This window comes from Callorhinchus milii, unplaced genomic scaffold (assembly GCF_018977255.1).
Source record: "Callorhinchus milii isolate IMCB2004 unplaced genomic scaffold, IMCB_Cmil_1.0 Scaffold3, whole genome shotgun sequence".
NCBI lineage: Eukaryota > Metazoa > Chordata > Chondrichthyes > Chimaeriformes > Callorhinchidae > Callorhinchus > Callorhinchus milii.
This window is the reverse complement of record NW_024704744.1, coordinates 95,857,751-95,879,112: the sequence shown is the minus strand read 5'-3', so window position 1 is coordinate 95,879,112 and position 21,362 is coordinate 95,857,751. Positions and strand designations below refer to the sequence as shown.

General features: G+C 44.5%; 1 protein-coding gene across 5 annotated transcripts in view; it reads right to left on the bottom strand.

Moving 5' to 3' along the window:
- Nucleotides 1-21,362, bottom strand: part of epas1b (endothelial PAS domain protein 1b) — an 81,072-nt gene that overhangs the window by 28,860 nt on the left and 30,850 nt on the right. For 4 of the 5 annotated variants that reach the window (XM_042332683.1, XM_007896864.2, XM_007896867.2 and 1 more), the window contains one exon: nucleotides 3,846-4,036. In XM_042332683.1, coding sequence (XP_042188617.1) covers nucleotides 3,846-4,036 — 191 coding nt within the window. Of the gene's footprint in view, nucleotides 1-3,845; nucleotides 4,037-9,912; nucleotides 10,397-21,362 lie in introns of those variants that run through there. The other variant, XM_007896865.2, reaches the window with a different exon arrangement.

Genomic DNA, 21,362 nt, shown 5'->3' with positions numbered 1-21,362 from the left:
CTTTTTAAAAAAACATTCCGGATACCACTTCAACTCTCATTACGTCTTAACCAAACTAACTCTCCCAGCCCTCTCCCCTTGCTTATGTTGCGGTGATGGTCTTTGCGAGTCAATCAAGTTATCGTGTTTCGTCCACCAAATAGGCAGTCGCTACGCTTTACAGTGTATCCTGTGAAACGCTTTGAGACGTCTCAAAGAAGTGATAAGGCGCTGTATCAAGTGCAAGGATTATTAGTTATTATGAAGTTCCATCGACAACAGGACGCATTTTTAGTTACCACTCTTGTTATCAAAAAAAATCATAATATTGTGGAATCCGAGCCATCGAACGGCAGTTTGGACTTGAGGAACACATGTTATAAATAGCCTTCTGTAAACCAACTAAAGCAAAGGGCCTTTTGGCCCTGCCAAGGTGAGTTGAAGCTTTCACTGAATTATTTTCAGTAACTGCCTCTTAGCTTTAAAAATAGCAGCTACAGACAAGCATTATTTAAAAAAAATTTTTTTGTCCATAACAGGATGTTCACAAGTACTGAAGTTTCAGAGAATATTTTTAATGAGCGCCCCTCCGCTTCCTTTTTAGGATGAGTACCGATGCACAATCTGCTGAGTTCCAATTATTTATTGTTAACATCCTTTGACTGGGACCCTGAGAACTTAAACAAATGAACGTTTCGAGCCGACAACAGTCCCGAGGTAGATTCTGCCCCCGTCGCTATTTGGTCAGAAGGAAAAAACAAAAGAGCGATACTGGGTCTTAGCAGCAGAGAGGCATTGTACAGAACGGGAAGCAATTCAAAGTTGGGGGAAGGTGGGGCTTGGGGAAAAAGAAGAGGAAAAACTCAGTATTCCTGAACACATGCATTTCCTTACTTATTCCTTCATTAAGGAATGGTTTATAAACTCAACAGAAATGCAGTTAAAATTTATCTTTAAAACCTGCTTGTGTACGACAGCTTTAGGACTAAAAATCCCTTTCCCACCCCCACCCCCTCACCCCGCCCCACCCCACAAACACACACAGATAATAATAATAGCATTTGATACTGAGTTTACAACATTGAAGTTCCTCAAAGGGCTTCACAGGGAATTGCTGTCACCTATAGTGACCATCTTTATGGACAAATGCCGCAAAGCATTTGGCGCAAAGCAAAATCCAGCAAACTGACATGAAGCAAATGACTAATTTAGCCCAGGGTTTATTTTTTAAGTCAGGACTCCGGTAATAACTCACTTCTCTTTGAGATAACATCAAGTGATCTTTAACAGGCACACCAGACCTCGGTTTAAACATCTCGTCCAAAAGAACGAGGCACCTCTTGATAATGTAGCGCTCTCGGAGTTCTGCACTGGAGTGTCCAGATATTGTGTAAGAACTGATTGCCGGGGCCTGAAGGTACTCGTTCTGATCCATTCAACGAAATGAAACACTAGTCTAAGGTATCAGCACCGGACCACTCTTCAGGGCTGACAAACTGTCACCTTTCCAACCATGTGGTAATAGATAATAACACTGGTGATAATTAATGATAATCCTTGCATTTGATATAGCGCCTTATCACGTCTTCGAGAGGTCTCAAAGCGCTTTGCAGAGTACAGCGTAATGTGAATTGACTGTACATTTTATGGGCAAATCGCGGCAGCCAATTGCGCACAGCGACGTCCCACAAACAGTCGTGCATTGAGTGACCCCATTTTTTTTATATAAGGGATAATTACCCGCAAAAAAGCGATCCGCCAATGAACTAACAACCAGGTTCCTACTTACTGCTACTTAATTTTCACATCAAATGAGCTCTTTCTCCCCAGTCTTTCAATGTCTGGTCCCTCTGAAGTATATTATTATTATTATTATTATTATTATAATAACATCTAGGTCCAAGTGGAATTTCTCTCCAATAGAGTGAAAGTATTCACTTGAACTTTTTTTGGTACAAATAGAGTTGGGCTTGTTCCTTCGCAAACCTTGGGAGAAGAAATACTGTAAGCTTGCTAAATCAAACTTTATTAATTTTCCAGTCACACTATGTACCCTCTGCAAAGAACATGGAAGTGATATTACTGTACCATTGTTCCAACCGACTTCCTGTGATACTAATCTCAAACTGATCCGTAGTTGAGCAACCAAAGCTGCTTTTTCTGAGCGCTCCCACAGCATTCCCAGAGCAGATTTACGAGATGAAAGGGGTTCTGGGCTGCAGAATAAGGAACGCCTTCCAATACACTTACAACTAGACTTTCGGAAAGACTGGAGTGAAAAATGTCCCAACTGTAGAGATGTACAACATGCGTAAGAATTTTTTGGGTCCTTTATTTTGTAAGGGTGTTTGCTCCTCCATGGAGCAGTCCACCCTAATTCCAATTCCCTGCTCTTTCCCTCGACTGTCTTAGACTTTTCCTCTGCAAGTGACATTTGATGTGATAATTATCAGCAGTGGTATTATCACACTGTTGGAAAGGGAATCCTTTAATCCTCTCTTAAGCTCAGTCTAACGCTTTGGAGTTACGAGATACCCTACACTATGTATCCCATAGAACCGTAGAAATGTTCAAGTGAAGAGTTCGTTTGGTCTTTTATTTAACATGGATGTTTGCTCCTCCAAGAAGCAGTGAACCCCTATCCCAATTCCCTGCTCTTTCCCCATATCCTTTGCAGGTTTCTTTCCTGCCAATCCTTTTTTCTAAATGCTCCCGAACGACTGCTCTAGCAGCCCCTGGCAAATCGTTCCACGCACCGACAGAAGATGTTCTTCCGACGCTCTGAACAAATGCAAGGTCTTTTGGTTCTTCAACAGTGGCTAAAATTGGACAATGTGAGATTAACTGTGAATGACAAACCACGTAAATGTAACCCAACAGATCACAGGCAGTTTTACAGGAGAGCTTGTCTGATGCCAGCCTCCGTCCCCCCACCGACGGACAGGATTTACGTAGAGCTCAGACAGGAGAGTCTGCTTCTTGGAAAACCTTATTTTTAAAAACTAAACTGCATGGCGTTGTCCTTGAAAGTTTTTTTTGTACAAAATAACATGTCAGTGGACACCGTCAGCAAGACTCTTATCAGTTTTACACATTTTGTGCTCGCTTCTCGCACAAAGAAACATCTTATAATGACCTTCGAACTCTCTCTACTCTCGGAGGGGAAGGCAGAAGGTTCACTGATCACTATTAATTAATAATAGGCTCTACTTCCCCCCCCCACCCCACCCCTCTCCCCCAAAACATACTGGAAAGTGGGTAAGGGCAGGGGCAAGCTCTACGTGATGCGCTCCACTGTCATATAACCTACTGGACTCAGTCAAGGGAATAGCGTTCCACTGATCAAAGCAACCAAGGGCGACTCGCAAGGCTGGAAAACTTATCCAAGGAAGATGGGACCTCATTCTTATGTCTCATCTGAAGGACGGCAATGCAGCACTCCACCAGCACTGTACTGGAGTGTCAGCCCAGTGAAGCCCCGAGATTGGGCTTTGGACCCACAACCTTCTGAATCAGAAGCGAAAGCCCTACTGACGAATCAAGACTGAGGTCTCGGTGCGAGAGGTGAGTGAGTATCAATGCAAAACAACAGCCAGGTATTGTTAAGAGCCCCATCACCCCGCTGTATTACACGAAAGGATTATTATTATAAGATGTATTTTAAATGAATCCAGCGATTCCGTGTGTTCGACTGTAAAAATATAATCTCGATGTCTGTCTTAAAATTGACTCTTCACCGACCTTGAACCTGCGACCTCCTGTTCTGCTGCCTCGGCCCATCTGAAAGTAGTATTGGTGAGTTCACTTCATTGCACTGAGCCTCTTGTATACCTCTACAAGATCCCCTCTGAGGCTTCACCTCTTACCTGAAGTCAGAAGCTTGCGGGTGCGTAAGAAGCTGATCGTCAGTCGCATGATCGAGGCTTTGTCAAGGTGCGAGCTGACATTGTGGGGCAGCGGAAGTTGATGCGCCAGTTCGTAAAACACCTCCGTCTCTTTGCTCCTTCGACATCTTGCTGCGTCCCTCGATTTCTCTTTCCTCCTCTCAGAGTTGCTTCTGAAAACAAACATTGCGTTTTAATGGAACGCTTGGTCCGTCAAGAATGTCCGCCTCACTGCACGGCGTTGCCTTAGCTCTCCCGCCCCACCAAAAAAGCGCTTTGAGATATCTCGGAGACGTGATAAGGCATATATAAAATGCAAGGGTTATTATTATTATTGTTGCGTATTGTAAAGAACCCAGCAATCTACAGCAATATAAAACCCCTTAAATCTCTTTTATTAGTTTTTCAGACTTCTCAGTTCTCATCTCCTTAGGGTCAGGTCAGGGAGTAGAATCAGCCACTGCTCCCACTCCTCTAATTGCTACCTGGAGACCCTTGCTCCGAGGTGAGGGTGCATCGATGACAGTTGTGCACTGACCTTATTACCCCCCACCCCCTCCCCAGCCCTCGCCCGGTTCCACTGGCTCCCCATCCCCCAGAGGATATAGTTCAAAATCCTCGTCCTCGCCCTCAAGGCCCTCCACTGCCTCGCTCCTTCCTACCTCTGTGATCTGCTAACCACATGTCAACCTGTCCGCTCCCTCCTCTCAGCAGTCTCCGGCCTGCTCCATGTCCCCTACTCCGCCCCAGCGTCAGAGGTCGGGCCTTCAGCTTCTACTCCACCCGTTTGAACTCCTTTCCCAGTTCCTTTTGAATCGATCCCTCCCTTGTCTCCTTCAAAGCGCGTCTCAAGATCCTCCTCTTCGACCGTTCATTTGGCCACCCTCCTTACCCCCCCGTCTTCCATCCCCCCCCACCCCTGGTCCAAATCACTGACTGTCCAGCACCATGGGACGTCCTCCGACGTGAAAGGTGCTTTATAAATGTAATTTGTTGTTGTTGTTGTTGATGGCAAGGCAAGAGCAGACATGGACGCGGCTATATTCCCTCCCCGCCTGCCCTGACACAGAGTACCAACCCTCAGTGTCAAGCCTCACTCATAAACGATGCTCAACATACGAGGTATCTGAGGGCACGCTGTTGAAAGTGTACCTATCTGAAGAAAAATGACCAGGAAAAGAGCGTAGTTTTATAGCAGCTCCATTGTAATACAGAGATAATAATCCGTGCATTTAATACAGCGCCTTATCACGTCTTAGAGATGTCTCAAAGCGCTTCACAGAATATATTGTAATGTGTAATGACTGTATATTTTGTGGGCGAAACACGTCAGCCAATTGCGCACAGCAGCGTCCCACAAACAGTCGTGGAATGAGAGACCAAATTATTATTGTTGTGAAAACTGTTCTTTTTCTTAAAAAAGGGATTATTACCCCCGGAAAAGTCATCCGCCAATTGACTAACAACCAAGTTCCTATTTGCTGCTAGTGAACAAAAGCGTGTGGAGTAAGAAAAAATTGCCTAACGTTTCGACCTGGGAATCGAACCCAGGTCCCTCACTTGTGAGGCGTGTGCTCTAAACACTAAGCTACAGGACTCCTCAGCGCCTTTCACACTGGAAGGGCAACCCAAAGCGCTTCACAGGATGCGCTGTAAAGAGGAGTGACTGTGTACTTGCGGGTGAACACCAGAACCCGAGAGTTTTACGGCGCTGATGGAACACATCTCAAAATTAACCAACCACTCAGATTAGAAGAGATTTACCTCCCTCTGTTCACCCAGCAACAGGACCTGGATTGTAACAGCGCTTTAGGAGGCATTTGTGGATTAATACGACTTAATGAAGCCTACTGGGGCCGCATTTTGTGATACCAGACTTGCTGCCAGTTTAATGATTGACCCGTATCATGGACGAAAGTGTAGAACTACTTAATTAGTACAGACTTGTAACAGCTGACAAGTTTACTCGAGGCGCTGATCCTCAAGTCGTCCCTGCTGACGCCATCCCTTTTATAGCAGAGCGTGCAAACCGAGCGCAAGCTGATGAAATAACTGCATGAGGTATCTATTACGTCGGCGACCAGCTATCTGCAGGTCTACTTGACTCATCCATCTTGCTTCAGCCGGTTAAAGAACAGGCGAGTCTAAGTCACTACTTCCTGGTGGATTTCCTACACCTTGTGACAGGGTAGTGAACAACAACAACCAATTTGTATTTCGATAGCGCCCTGCACGCATAGGGGGGATAACGTCTCGGAAAGCTTTACATCTGACAGCAAGCAGGAGGTGACTATTGTCGTGGTCGAAGATTGAGAGGGGGTGGGTGGGGGGGAGAGGAGGGATAGGGGGTGGGTGGCAGGGGGTGGAGATGGATGGATAGAGGAGGAGAATTCCGGAGGATCTGAATGCCCGGCTATCAATGCTGGCCCAGACAGGGCAGTGGGGATGTGCAGCGAAGCAGAGGTAGCCGAGTACAGGAGAGCGGGATAGGAGAAGATCCGAGACATGTAGGGAGGTGTTAGGACGAGAAAGCATTTATAGGTGAGGGTGAGGACCTGAAGGAAATTCCCAACTGAGCATCCGAGGAGTCAAAGGTAACAACGTTTGCAATGACTGGATGTTTCCAGAGATCCGTGTACCACAGCAGCAAACTCAGACCACGCTCAAAAGTAACGCAAGAAAGATTCCGAACGAACAAAACACGACACGATTGAAAAAAACGACACTGGAAGCTGAGGAGAGGAGAAGAGAGGAGAGGAGAAACTGAATGGTTCAACGGAATGCCGTTCAGTCAAGTTTGGGATTCTAGCGCAAATCTCGCTAGAATTCACCAGTCGCTCACTCGCTGAGGCCACGGAGTAATAATAATAATAATAATAATTGTTGTTTTGACGATTTGATGCTGACACTGGGCGCGTAACATTGAACAATGCGCTCTCCTCACCACCCTTACACCCCTAACTGAACCCCGACTGACGGAGTAATTCATCGAAAAGGATTGTCGTCAACACAAAAAAAATTAAATAACAGTACAGAATAAGCGGAGCTTTGACACCGTCAAAAACCTCAAAAACATGCAGTGATTTGAAGACAACAGTTTCTAGACACATAAAACCTTTCTGTGCAGGATACAATCAATGATACCAATTTTCTGAACTTGCCCTTCCCTTTTGTCTGGATTAATCCCATTTGTCGGATTTCCCTCTCCCCACCACCCCCTCCCACTCATTCCTCATTATTTTTGACAGCTCAGGTGCTTGTCCAGTTCGCTTTTGAAGGATTCTCGCTCTGCAGACGAGGGCAGTGATCCATCGTAAAGATGCGATGCAAAAATTGCTATCATAAATGGGTGGGTTTCTCCCATCTCCCCGCGCCCCCCCCCCCCCCCAACCCCGCCCCACCACCACCCACCATCACAAAAAAACACAACAGCTTCAAGGACACAAGAAGCCGAAGGAAATCGTGCTGAATCCAACGTTTTCTTGCAATACCACACATGTGAATGAACCTGATGATTAGAACAGAGGTCAGTCCCGGGCAGTCACGTAGAGGTCATTTGGACAACCAGAACTGTACTCATTAAGAACGTGTGGCTCTTGTACATAACGTGCTGTACTGGTGCATTAGAAATGGATTTGAGTTAACATCTTTGGGAATTTGGATCAGATTTCTTGTTGAATTCATTATGTTCCCCTCGGCTCTGGTACGATTTCTCAATGTGGTTGATGACGCTGAACTTTAAGGAATGCTGTGGAAGGGATCAACATCCCATTAATCCTTGACCCCTTGAACTTCACCTGCAGTATCTTCCAAGCCTTCTGCTTACACTGTACAGTTCACACGCAGCAGTCCAACAATCAGTGCGGCTACAGACTGTCCAAATATTAAATTGAACTTTGTATGGTAAATAGTGTTGCATTGTATATCAGCCAGAATATACTGTATATATTCCTTAACTACTGCATGGGGACCAATGTTATTTCACGTTGCGAAATTAATATATTGTTCACGAACATTTTAATATCCGTCCGTGAACTAGGTGGAATTTCGGGCCTCTGGAAGATATTGTTTTAGGGTGTATCAAGGATTTGAACTTTGCTCGCGACTGCAAAGGATGGATACTGCTGTAAATTATTGAAAGGAATACAGATACAACACTGCGGTCATTGATTAGAAGCATTTATAATAATGTGTACACAGACACAAACAGATAGAATAATATGGTACAGGAACAAGCCACCAGTCCAACTTGTGTGTGTTGATGTTTATGGAACTCAACCCTTCCCCTTCTTATCTTCTGTAGCCCTCTGAATAGTATATACGCTCAGGAACCTCCTAAAATAATCTCTGGTTTGTATGTGACAGTCATCTGACATCCTCAAGTCTAAAGGACGTAGACTGCTTTCTGAAAGCACTGATCACTCAACAACGAACAACTCTTTCAACAGCGTAAGATATTTTCTAGGCTCTTCCTTACCAGGAGCAAGCTATTTAGGATTTACAAAAATCAGTGAGTATAAAACCTTCCCAGCAGAACACAAGCCCTAAGGGTACAAGCCTCTAATTCTAGGCGTGGAGTCCTGTAGCTCAGTGGTTAGAGCACTCGCTTTGCAAGTGAGAGACCTGAGTTCAATTCCAGGCAGAGGGCGAAACCTTGGACAAGTTTCCTTACTCCACACAGAGCCTAATAATAATCCCTCCAAAACCAAAAACAATAATAAATTGGTCATTTTCAATCTACGACTGTTTGTGGGACATTGCTGTGCGCAATTGGCTGCCGCGTACGCCCACAGATATACAGTCAATTCACTTTACAGTGTGTTCTGTGAAGCGCTTTGAGACGTCCTCCCGACGTGAAAAGCGCTATATCAAATGCAAGGATTATTATTATTATTATTATAGGCTTCAAGAGCATTTTCTCTTAAAATTTAAGATTGCTGCTGATTTATGCAAAGTTCTTCATTTCAATCTTAACGCTGAAATGCAGAGCTGCTTAGAAAGCTTCTAAAAAAAAGACGCAGCTGTGGAAAGCGGTGCTCAGAATCCAGCCTGGGTTTAAGAATTTCCTCTCCCCCCCCCCCCAAAAAAAAATACTTTGCAGGGTTAATCGTGGGAGAAGCAATAAAGGATTATGGCGAAAGAGCAGGGCATTGGGATTAAAAGATCTGTCGAGATCTAGTAATCGGATAATAACAGGCAGGATGGGTTGAAGAAACCCCTTCTGCTTCAGTTTTTCTGTGATGCGGTAACTCATGTTGATGAGTCCAAACTGGAGTTAGTGCAGCACTGACTCTGGGTGGACGAGGATGAGAATTAACTCGCTGAAGGAAGTGCCGTCTTACTCAGTGACGATGGTCGATTGCGCGCAGATCTTTTAACCCACATCATGTGAATTGTGGTCCTCTTCCCCCTCATCCCCCCCCCCACCCCCACCACCACTACACCCGCACTACACCTGCTCCCTCAATCGGGCAGCTCTTGCTGAACAGCATTCACTGAGGGTTGTTGCAGTACCAAGACAGGAATCAAAGGAGATTAAGGGAGTGAATTAGTCCTAATTAGTCCCTGAAGCCACCGCATCTAATCAGTATGTCAGCCCTCACCTCGCTGCTGTTGGCAAAAATCACTGAGGAGCCTCGAGCTTCAAACAGCGACTGTACTTCCTGCAAATTGGCACCGAAAATATAGCTTTGCCATTCTTCAGCTTTTGGCGTCCCGCAAAACACGTCACTACACTTTACAGTGTTGTGAAGCGCTTTGCGGCGTCTCGATGACTTGATGAGGTGCCACATCAATAGCATTAACCTTTGACTGAAGGTCAAAAGATCTCCAAAGACTTTATAGAAATTACTGTTAAACGTAGTGACTGCGTATTTGTAGGCAAACCCTTAGTCGTCAACTCCCACGCGACAATGTCCCGCAAACGGCCACGACGTGGAGGGTCGTTATCTTGGTCGCCATCTGGAGCTGGTTAGCAGCTTGGAGAAGCAGTCACCTCGCCTGATCCCGTGCCAGATGCTTCCACTGGACTTGTTGGTATTGTACTTACCTCAGTTGAGTGTCGCAAATCATTGTGCGCGCGAGCGGCTGGTCAGTCTAAAAAGGCCTCCCTGCTGGGGCTTGAACTTGTCACTGTGAGGGCTGTGAATTGAGTGCCACAGCAGCAATCCTGTCCGGGTTCCACGCATCAGGGTCAAAATTCCAAGCTCCGCACCTCAGGGAAAACTCTTGCTTGCAAAGGTGACATGCTCATTACAGCAGGCTCCGGGTCTCTAAAGGGGCCGTTCGCTCCGCAGTTCTCTCCTGACCATCAAGACCTTCGAGGGTATCAACTCGAGGCACCATTTAAGTCCCTTCTCCTGACGGCTGCGGTGACATTTCAGTCACGCTGCAAAGAGAAAGCCACGACGGCTCGAGTGCCGAAGGCGGCACCGGTCTCCTTTGCTTCTGGAAACATTCCTGGGTACATCGCAACGCCTCACTGACTGCTGCCCCACCGAGTTGCACATCGCTTGACTTTTAACGCATTGTAAAAATAAATAAATGCGAATTCTTTGAAATCAGCAATGTGCAGACAGAGATACTGCACAACACGATAAACTACACAGCAGGGAGCCAGTTACGCACAAGCTTCATCACCACAACATGTTGGTGGGTGGATATGGTATTTTTGATGATGGTCATTGCTGATATCTCGTTCTTCTGTACACATTGTGCCTAATCTTTAGAACAGCAAGAGCCTTTCAACCAATCCAATCTGCTCTGCCAGTTTTCAGATCACGGAAGATCTTTTAACCCACTTACCTGTCTCCTCTTCTTTTAACTTTTACTTCCTACGTATGCATGCATCATGTTTCTCTTTGAAACCCACCCCTTTGACCGCGCCTGTCCCCTTTTTCTCCTATCCTCTCCCCCTTTCCTCACCATCCCAGCCCCCTGTAAAGCAGTCTAAGAGGTGTTATTCTTTGTGAAAGGCACACCTACCTATCCATGCCAATTTATCCTGTCGGTATGGTCTTCTGGGGTTGGTCCTCCCAACGTGAAAGGCGCTATACAAATGTAATCTTGTTGTTGTTGTTGTACATTTGCACAATTTTTACAACCTCTGTACAATGTATTCTGATTTCACTTATAACTAGTCTCACGTTAATTTTAAGATTAATATCCCCATATGTTGGAGCACCCCCCCCACCCCCCCACCTTTTTAATCAGATCACCCCATCAATCTCCTTTGCTGGAAGGAATGCAACCCAAGTTTCAGCCAATGAAGCGGTTTGACTGGGTGCCTGTGCTTTTGAATTTAATGCTCTCAGGGGCTTAAACAGTCAATAAACCTTATGTCAATACAACTAACCGCTGAGTATCCCCTAAAGTCAGTTATGAATTGGAATCGTTAACACCCTGCCCACACTGAGTTCTCAGCACGCTCTGCCAAAGCTCCAGTGCTCTGCGTACACGTGAGGCTTTACTCCAATTCTGACCAAAAAGCGAGTCACCCATGTCTCTGGAAAGCTTCGGGTGCTGTTGGGGACTTTTCTCGGTTTAAGATCCATCCGGCAAATACCTTGGTTAAAGTTTCAACAACGGGCAAACCTCTGTTCCACGCTTGCAACCCTGGGCAGAAATGGCACCCACAAACTACTCTCGATCCACGCTCCGTACCGTACAGAAACCAATTTTCTGCCCATTTGCACGTCTTCCTGACCACAACTGGGGATGAATATACCCACCTCTCAACTGCACCAGGTTGTGGGTGTGAAGATCGCGCTCAGTGGTTCAGGTTAATAATAATAATAATATTAATAATCCTTGTGTTTGATATTGCGCCTCATTTCGTCTTCGCGATGTCTCAAAGCGCTTCACGGGAATTGACTGTATCTTTTGTGGGCGAATTACGTGAATTTAGGGCGAAATGTTCCACAAGGTTATCACAAAGAACACAGCATTGAAACACATCTTGTGGTGGTGGTTGGTGGTGACGAGTAAGTAAAAATGCACAGGATTCAGAGCGCCAGCACCCAGCGGACCATCAACCATTGTGGAGTCCTGTAGCTCAGTGGTTAGAGCACTCGCTTTACAAGCGAGAGACCTGAGTTCAATTCCAGGCAGAGGGCGAAACCTCGGGCAAGTTTCCTTACTCCACACAGAGCCTAATAATAATCCCTCCAAAACCAAACACAATAATAAATTGGTCATTTTCAATCTACGACTGTTTGTGGGACATTGCTGTGTGCAATTGGCTGCCGCGTTCGCCCACAAATATACAGTCAATTCACTTTACGGTGTGTTCTGTGAAGCGCTTTGGGATGTCCTCCCGACGTGAAAAGCGCTATATCAAATGCAAGGATTATTATTATTATAACAGGAGCTCCCTGCACCTTAATCGCATCAGTGGAAAGGGGAGGAGGGTTCATTCATCTGATAATGAATGAACCGTGATCTGCATCTGTCTCCGTCTCTGTGTAGGAAATGCCCCACCAACCCATTACGTCACCATTCAGGGAGTTTGACCCAGTTTCACGCCACTGATGGCCGAGGTCCATTGTGCTTTGTCTGTGGGAGGATTATTTTACCCGAGTCTCACTGATCCGTACGAAGCCGGTGGCAGTAAACAGACGGAACTTTGTGAGGACTTGGATGGCCCTGGGGAGGTGTGTGTGGGGGGGGGGGGTTGTAGGAGGTGGGGGTGGAGACCTGTGTAAGCAAATAGCGAACAGGGATTGATTGCCAAGTGAGCATTTGCTCGCTACACTTGCTTCAGTGAGAAAGCACCACAAGAGACAGCAGTGCTAGTGGGCGTCGCAGCAAAGGTGAGTTACACGGGCTCGGTGAGCCGGTAAATTCAGGGCACTCTGAAGTTCCAGTGGGATTTCCCCGTGATCTCTGCGCTGCGTGTCCTCAAAGATCACTCCAAAATGTTTCTGTTTTTAAAGAAAAATAAATTGCAGGCAACTTAGATAGGCAACGATAACCTTGGCTCCTTCACCTTTTTACTGGGATGTCCTGGGCTAATAACGTAAAGTGATAGTGATAAGGATCCAGGAGACGACAACAGGGTCGACTTTAGCATTACATGCACGATTTAAGCTTCGCGAATGTTGTCGTTGAGAACATAAAGGAAGTCTTGGTGGTGGTGGCTGGGTGTAAGGATTCCACCTCCAGCACACGCAGGTGAAAATCAGTGCGATACAAATCAAATGCACCAACTAAACTGATCCTAATAATATCATTCGCCAACTTAAAAACAGGAAACTGCTGAAAATGTACGAAAGGTTCAAAGAGCATCTGTCTGAAGGAACAGCAAAGGTCGATGGTTAGGGTGAGAGCTTTGGGGTTTCCGGCAGTTGTGGGGTGAAATTAGCAACGGTTCATAGTGTGACAAATATCGCATAAACATCCACAAATATCACACTGAACACCTGAAGGAAATGGCCACCAATTTCACCCCTTTTATTTCAAACGTGAAACATTGACACAAGGCCTGTCAAACGTCACTCGCATGGTGCCAGTGTGGAAGATGATCGCAGGAATTAAAACCCGACGTAAACGACCCTCTCGTCTCGGCCTCCCTCCCTGCTGCTGAGCCTTTCGGTTTAGCCAACGTTTAGCCAACTTCACCAGCAGAAAACAGTCAGCGTAATTAAAAAAAAAGGAGCAAACTCTCTCCTGCTGTGCCAAGAGTTATCAGCCCGGCATTGGAAACATGAACACGAGAGGATATCAGAAAGGGGCCCGAGATGGGTTCGGGAAAGGCTTAGGAAAAGATTCAGGTTCTCGGGTCATTCAGTCCTGCAGCTTTACACAAGGAATGCAACGGGCCCTTTCACGTTCCGTGCTTGATGTTTCCATGAGTGTTTTACATGTTACAAATAATAATAATAATAATCCACATGTTTGACACAGGTCGTCGAGACGTCTCAAAAGCCCTTCACAGGATTATGCCGTCTCTTTCAAAGGGCGGGAGCTCAGACAATGTTGTACTTGAGCATCAACTTGGATTATGATCTCAAGTCCAGAGATAGGGTTTGAACCCATGAGGGTCTGACCCGTGAGAAATGAGAGCAATGACCACCAAGTCAAGTTGACACCAAATACTACAACTGCCTAACCTGTAACAGATCCTCCTTTCCCCGTCCCTTTCCATCCAGCCAGAAAGTTTGTTTATATCAGGACCGACATAACAATAAAGGTACAAAGCCTTGTATTTGTGCGGCGCACTTCATGTGTACTGCTGTCTCGGAGCGTTGAGTATAGAGGTACAAAAACCAAGAGAAGATTACGTGCAAATGCCAACACTGCTCTGTACCCAATTATCTCATGAAACTATTTTCATAGCTTTGCAGATTAGATTTCAAGATGAGATAAAGGTGAACGGCTTCAACTGCAATGTGGAACTCTGGTCGTTGCTCTGCAACATTGCTCGCACGATTTGACAGCGATCGACTATACGGCCTCTTAATATCCTTACTTTGGAAGCAAAAGCATTCAAAGGGTATGGAGAAAAGGTAGGGAGATAATAGCGGTAATAATAATAATCCTTGCATTTGATATCGCGCCTTATCACGTCTTCGAGACGTCTCAAAGAGCTTCACAGAATATACTGTAAAGTGAATAAAGTAAAATAAAGTAGTGTAAAGTAAAGTATGTTTTGTGGGCGAAATGCAGCAGCCAATTAATTGCCCACAGCAGTGTCCCACAAGCGGTCGTGGATTGAGTGATCAAATAATTATTATTATTTTTCAAATTTAATTTTTAACTGATTAAAAACCCTGCTATGATCTATTAAACAGGCTTATTGGATTGAATGGCCTTCACTGTTTGCTCCCTGAACTCCAAAAACAAATTCAACAAAATTTATCCATCCCCGCTACTCTCGAGTGACTAGTTTACTTTATTGGTAGCAGCCAATTCATGCAACGAAGCTCCTATAAGGTTGAGCTTTATGCTAGTTCAGGGCTATGAAGGTCATGTTTAAAACAGATACCAGGAAGTTACACAGAGGACAGTCAACAGCCAGAATGTTACTAGGAACAATAGTTGAGACCAGAACGCCAGACCCTTTAAAAAAACAGCTTGATGTTGCAATGGGGCAGCAGTAGAGTTAGACTATCCTGAAAGGATGCAACCAATTGGGACCTAAAGGCCATTTGCATCAGTATCTCTCTGGTGAACTTGGTGCACAGCACATTAGTAGATCCGAGAGCTAAAAGGCGATGGGAGATTATACTGTAAATGGGAAAAAATCCCATTAGAAGCTGACCACACCAATGCCACTACATGGCACGCTGGCGTGGATTTGAACCCTCTGCACTTTACGTCGTCGAACTAGCCGCACACTGGTGTCATAGCGTTTCGCTCACTGGAATTGTATGTTAAGGTGACTTTACTGAGGCTGATCTGATCCCGAAGATGTCCACGGACGATCTGAATCGCGCGATTTCGCTGTGTAAAGATCGGCTAGATCATTGCAAAACAAATTCAGTTCTCCCAAGTCAACACAAAGAGAGTTGTTGCACTGCTTGGTGAAGTTCAGCGCTGGATACAATGGTTATATTTAACCACTGAAAGGGCAAGCTTCCCATTAATCGTACGTGGCTCAACCATCGTCTAGCTGAAGGCATATTCATTGACATTGCCTGTGTCACGAGGAAGAAACCATAATAGCAACATGAACTTTACACAGAGAATGTGATGGGCTATTCTCTGTGTAAAGGGCAACGAACACCTGTGAGTAAATGTTGTATGTGCTGATTTCACCAGCTTGACAAAGATGCATTTGTTTTTTCCCTTAAATTTTCCTTCCTCCTCTTCCAAGGATTCTGGCTTCATTGCCACTGAATGTATAATACTTTTGGAACTTGATCAAAATGAGCTTGGACTGTGACTCCACTATGAGAGGTATCATAGCAAAGCTCAATCTAGCATCCACACACACACAGACTTTTTCATCAGATGCCATCTGCAAGTGTTCAGATTAAGTTTCTGCCCTCTCTAGCCTAGGGACATCACTATTAACTGTAATCTCCCCCCCCACCTCACCTCACCACTGCTTCATCTGAGATCAGCTAACTGAGCGCTGACTGGAGAACCATCTGAGACCTTTGTGGATCCGCCTCACACCTAAAATCTGAGCCAGCGCAGTAATCCCTTTAAAATAATACAGTAACAGCAACCATCTCTGCATTTGGTATAACGCCTTTTAATCAAGAGGGCGTCTTTAAAGCGCTTCACAGCTGTACTGCAGAGTGTAGCGACTGCATTTGTAGATGAGCTTTGAGGTTGTACATGAAAGGTTCTGCGTCGGCTTCACACGGGCGCTGGTACACCATAACAGTGGTCAGTCCGAGCAGTTTGCTGCATATCCTTAGAATGTAATGTTAAAGAATAAATCTCACCATTCATTGACCCACTTGGTACTAATGTTCAGATAAAAGTTGCGATTTATGATGGAAGAAGCAGGCCTCGTCTTTAAGCTCATACGAATTAAGTGCAAGGTTTTTCTCTCTTAACGGAGCCCCAAGGGTAACATTTTACCTTAAAGACTCTCATAAAGGCATGAGCCCACCCAGTTTTAGAGGGATGGGCTAAGACTAACAATTAGAAAAGATAGGGCCCTTCAATCTTGGGAGAAGATGTCTCGAAGTGGGGACCTCATAGAGGTGTATGACATTTTCAATAGGATTCAAAAGTAAACCCAGAAGAATACTTTAGGACGCAATAAGGCAGCAGAACAAAAGGACGTAATAAGTTTAGGGTTGCAAAGGGCAAGTTCAGGTCATGAAAATAGGAAGTTTTTCTTTACTTAGAGGGTAATTAACAACTGGAAAATGCGTCCAGGAAGCCAAGACACTGATCTTGTTTATAAAGCAGGGAGGACAATAAGGTGGTTACGAGGTTTGTTGGGATGAGATCAGATGAGCCAAAAGGTCTACTCCATCCAAATCAATCTTGTGATGGACCTTTAAAACCTGGTTTAGTGATTCATCTGTAGACTGAAGGTGGAGTCCTGTACTTCTTGGTCCAATTATCTATCCATTTAGCCACCCTGTTGGTTCTCAAGCCTATTGTAGCAGATGGTGATCAATTTTATGAGCAATTGTATAACATTAATGAACAGAGTGCTGGTAGGAGGAGACTGGACTCACACAGACCGTTTGTAGGAGCTCCTTGGCTGAGTCACAGACTCTGTTGATAATTTGACAGCATTTCATTGAAACTTGTGGCCAATCTTCTCATAACCCATTCTTCCACATAGATAAGCACAAGACTGTGCACACTGCAGGCACAAACATAGGAACCGTGCAAACCACAGGCGCACTCTGCCAGCGTCCGACACAGGCAAACACCCAAAACCAGATTCACCACCTAAGCAACGAAAATTTCCCCGTGTCTGGAAGGGAATACAGACTCTCTCCCTTACAGGAATGCACTCTGCTTATTTAACTATTTCCAGCGAGTCTCAAGTGCCAAGTTTGAAAAAAAAAAGAAAGCCAAGACTTGGGGATCCCAGAGCGTCTGTTAGGATACTGCTGGAGTTTAACAAGTTAAAACTGCATAGCTAGCCGTTGAGAACACTGTTTGGCAGCGTCCCCTCAGTCTTGTCAAGCAAGGATCATGCTTCACTTTAGGGTTTTGGATTGCAGGGTTAACAGTAGCTGAATGGGAAGAATCCCTACTCCCAGTCTGACCATAATTACTGGCAAAACATTTAGAGACATTGTGACGAGGCGCTATAAAAATCAAGTTCTCTTTAGGCCTCTGTGCATAAGCTACTGTCATTTTAACAGGCTGTGAAACAGGAAACCTAAGCTTTTCCCAAACACATTGGGTATATTTGTACGTAAGGTGACGTAGCTCGTAACATACCTACAAGGCCAGTAATAGTTCAGACCTTCCTGCCGTGATTCCGATCGTACCAGTCTACACTGCGTACATTGTACAGTAAAACATCCCAACAAACCTTTGCTAACTTTCAACACAAGTTTTACATTGTTACTTTAACCACCAATCGTGCCTGATTATCACTCAAAAAGGTGAAAGTAAGGCAAATGTTTATTTGAATTTAAAGTAAAATAAGGCAACTTTTTTTTAACATTCCATCTTGTCGTGTCAAAGCATCTTAAAGCGGTGCACGTGATAAGAGTCAAGTTTGTAATACTTCGCAGTTCCTTGTTTTTTAATCAACACAAAGGAATGTGTTACATAGCATACAAACTTTACTATTTTATTACTATTTACTCAATTTTTCAATCATAAACAAACAAGTTCCTGTTTGCTTGTTCAGGTGGACGTTAAAGATCCCATGACATTATTTGCAAAGAGAAGGGAGATTCCATATCCTGGCCAACAAATCTACCAATAAATTGATCAATAAATCACCAATAAATGGCTGGCTGGCACTATATCAAATGCAAGGATTATTACTGTAATTTATTAAAGAAATAGGAGTCCTTCTCCCATATTATCTTGGTTTATATTCCCCCTCCCCAAGTCCAAATTTAGCCTAAAATTCAAATTAATTGGTTATGTTTCCATTGTTTTCGGGACTTTAACCGGGACAAGTTACTGCCAAATTTGTCTATCTAACAGTCACTTTCATTTCTAATCAGTTATATCTTATAAGCACTTTGGAAGTGTTGGTCTACATGAAAAACCATCCAAGTGCTACTTATTGCTTTTATTATAGGCACTAAATCAAATGCAAACCCTATTGTTAAAGGTGATGGCTTGATAGCCAGATTACTTTCCCCTTCACCCCGTGAAGACAAGATCTGGTGGAAAACACTAGATTACTGCAGGTTAGAAGCTATGAAAGTGGAGTGGGACATTTTTGTGTACTGAATAATGATAATCCTCGCATTTGATATAATGCCTTATTACATATGCCTTCGAGACGTCTCAAAGCGCTTCACGGAATACACTGGAAAGTGAATTGACTGCAGGTTTTGTGGGCGAAGTAAAAGTGACACAGCTTGTAATTTACGTTAAATTAAGCAAAAAAGCGAGTAAAGGCTATAGTGACAGATCCCAACTGCTGAACATTGAGATAAATGACAAATCGCGGTCATCTGGCTGCCAGTCGCAGATTATCCTGGCAGCGAGTTCTGTATCCAGGCAGTCTGATCCGATGGAACATTTTCATCAGACAATTAACATTAGCGCAGCTGTGTGTGTGGCAATCGCCCCACGGAATCTGTGGTTGACAAGAGGTGAAAGGGAAGAGGTGCTGAGCTTCACGTTAAAAGTGGACGCATTTTCACTGCAAAGTTAAGGTTGTAAGATTAACCTGTTGTGGGACAGGCAAGTGACATAACATAGATCCACCAGACTTACTGGGGCGGAAAGAAGAGAGTGCGCCCCACAAAGGGCAGAAGCGCAAGTTCTCCGCAAAGCTAACTTGGCTCGAAGCAAGAAAAGTACAGCATAGATAGACAAAACTTGCTTCACGCAAGTCCCCTTTCCGAGCACCGCCGCGCACGATAGTTTTTAGCAATTTACTCAGTGGTGGGACACTGTTCAGGATAGTGGTAGCTTTGTTGATGGCGGGGGGAGGTGAGGGGGGGGGAAACACACACACATCTTGCGATGTAAACTGCATCTCCTGCAGGGAAACTTATGTACGTGGGTGGATTTGCTACTCGCGCCCATTTGCTGGCGGTCAGCTCTGGCCCAGGATCACTGGGGAGCTGGGATCCCGTGAGCCAGTGTTAAGTATACGAGGTTCCCTCCTGGAGACATGGGTTTACGACAGTGACGCAACCCCTTCGCCTGAGGAGTGCTTTCTCAACTCCAAAATTACTCGTGAAGTGTCTCAGAAAACTGACGGGGACACGCACGATCAAAACCCAAGTTCTTTCATTTCTCTTCTTGAACCGGAGCCTCGACCGCCGGTAATTATTTTTAGACGACAAATATCATTTTTAAAAGTACTTCTTAACCTCGAGCACAGGAGTTCAGCTGCGTGCATTCGAACAATTGCTTGGCTTAGGCAGAGTGCTACTGGTTCAATTACTAACCCCGAGGTGAGAGCTAATACATCAGTAGATCGACCAATTGACGACACGTTTAAGAGAATGTAGATATTATCACAGCCAAAACATACAACCGTATCGACTTACGAAGCGCTCCGAGTTGTAATCCCGTTTGAAGGACGCTATATAAATGCAAGTTGCTATAATTGCAGTGAAAAAAAGCAGCATATTCGAGCTTAAAGAAAGGACTCGCTTTTTTTTATATAGAGAGACTCGAGGCGTCAAAATGCCTTGAGGCGCATCACAAATATACACCCAGCGTTAGCACAGTAATTCCTAGTGTGTAAATAGTGCTTATTCACCCCAATGCAGTCATATTAATAAATCTGTACCACGCCATCGACTGAATCAGCAGATGGAACGTTCGGATCATATTTCAAGAAATCACACATGACCTTTTATCTAATTAATCTCTGATATCATCTGCAGACTATAGCCCGGACAGGTTGGAGATGCAGATCCACAATAGATCTGTACCATAACAAGTCACATAACAAGTCTGTTAGAATTGACAATTTCACTTCATTCTGACTGATTTCATTTGATGCCTTGCGAATTCTGCTTCTACAAATTATGTTGGTCACATATGCATATATATATTGTTGTTGTATACTTTTGCTATATATTATATATATATATCTTTAAAACAAAATTCTACAGCTGTCTCAGCAGGTAAAATAAGGAAAAAAAAGGAATTTACTGTATTTTTCAAAAAATTACCCAGTGTAATTAATCTGACTGTTTGCATACTCAACCCCAGTTATTTTAAGCACATATCTATAAGTAGACTTGGACTTCAACCTGAGGTTTTTGGCCTTTTCTTCTTCCCAAAGCTTTATGCTTTTCAGAAAAGACAGAACAGACCACACCTTTTTATGTCTGACTATTTGCTTAGCTGACATACGTGGGTCCAAAGTAAACTCTGACACAGATCTCTTTAATAGAGTCACTGTTAGTCTATTGGTTTGGCTTTTTCAATCAAATTGATGGACATTCAGGACCTAATTCCAGGATGTCTTTGGGGATTATTTCATAAGGAATCATCTTCTCAACTGTTACTCCTTTTGGTAACTCAATATATGTCAAGACATCTACATTGATGCAATCCAATTCTGAGATAGAGAACCTGCCAGTTGGCGAGCAGGACTTTCAGACTCCAGTGTTCATACAGCCCCCTTTCTGCCCTCTTTCAAGTCCCGCCTGAAAAGTTTCCTCTTTGACCGTGCTTACGGCCATCTCGAACCTTCCCCCTGGCTCGGAGTCAGACCCCGTCACTGTTAAGCGCTCTAAGACGCTGCTTGGGGGCGGGGCGGTAATATAAGAGTCGTCGTTGTTGTTGTATACTTTTGCTTGAAGAAAATGCACGTACAAAATCGCACATTTCCACTATGTATCAGAGAGCCTGTAATTCGAACCTGCAACTTTGTAGTTTGTACGGCTCAATGGCTGGACCCACGAGGTCCTTGTG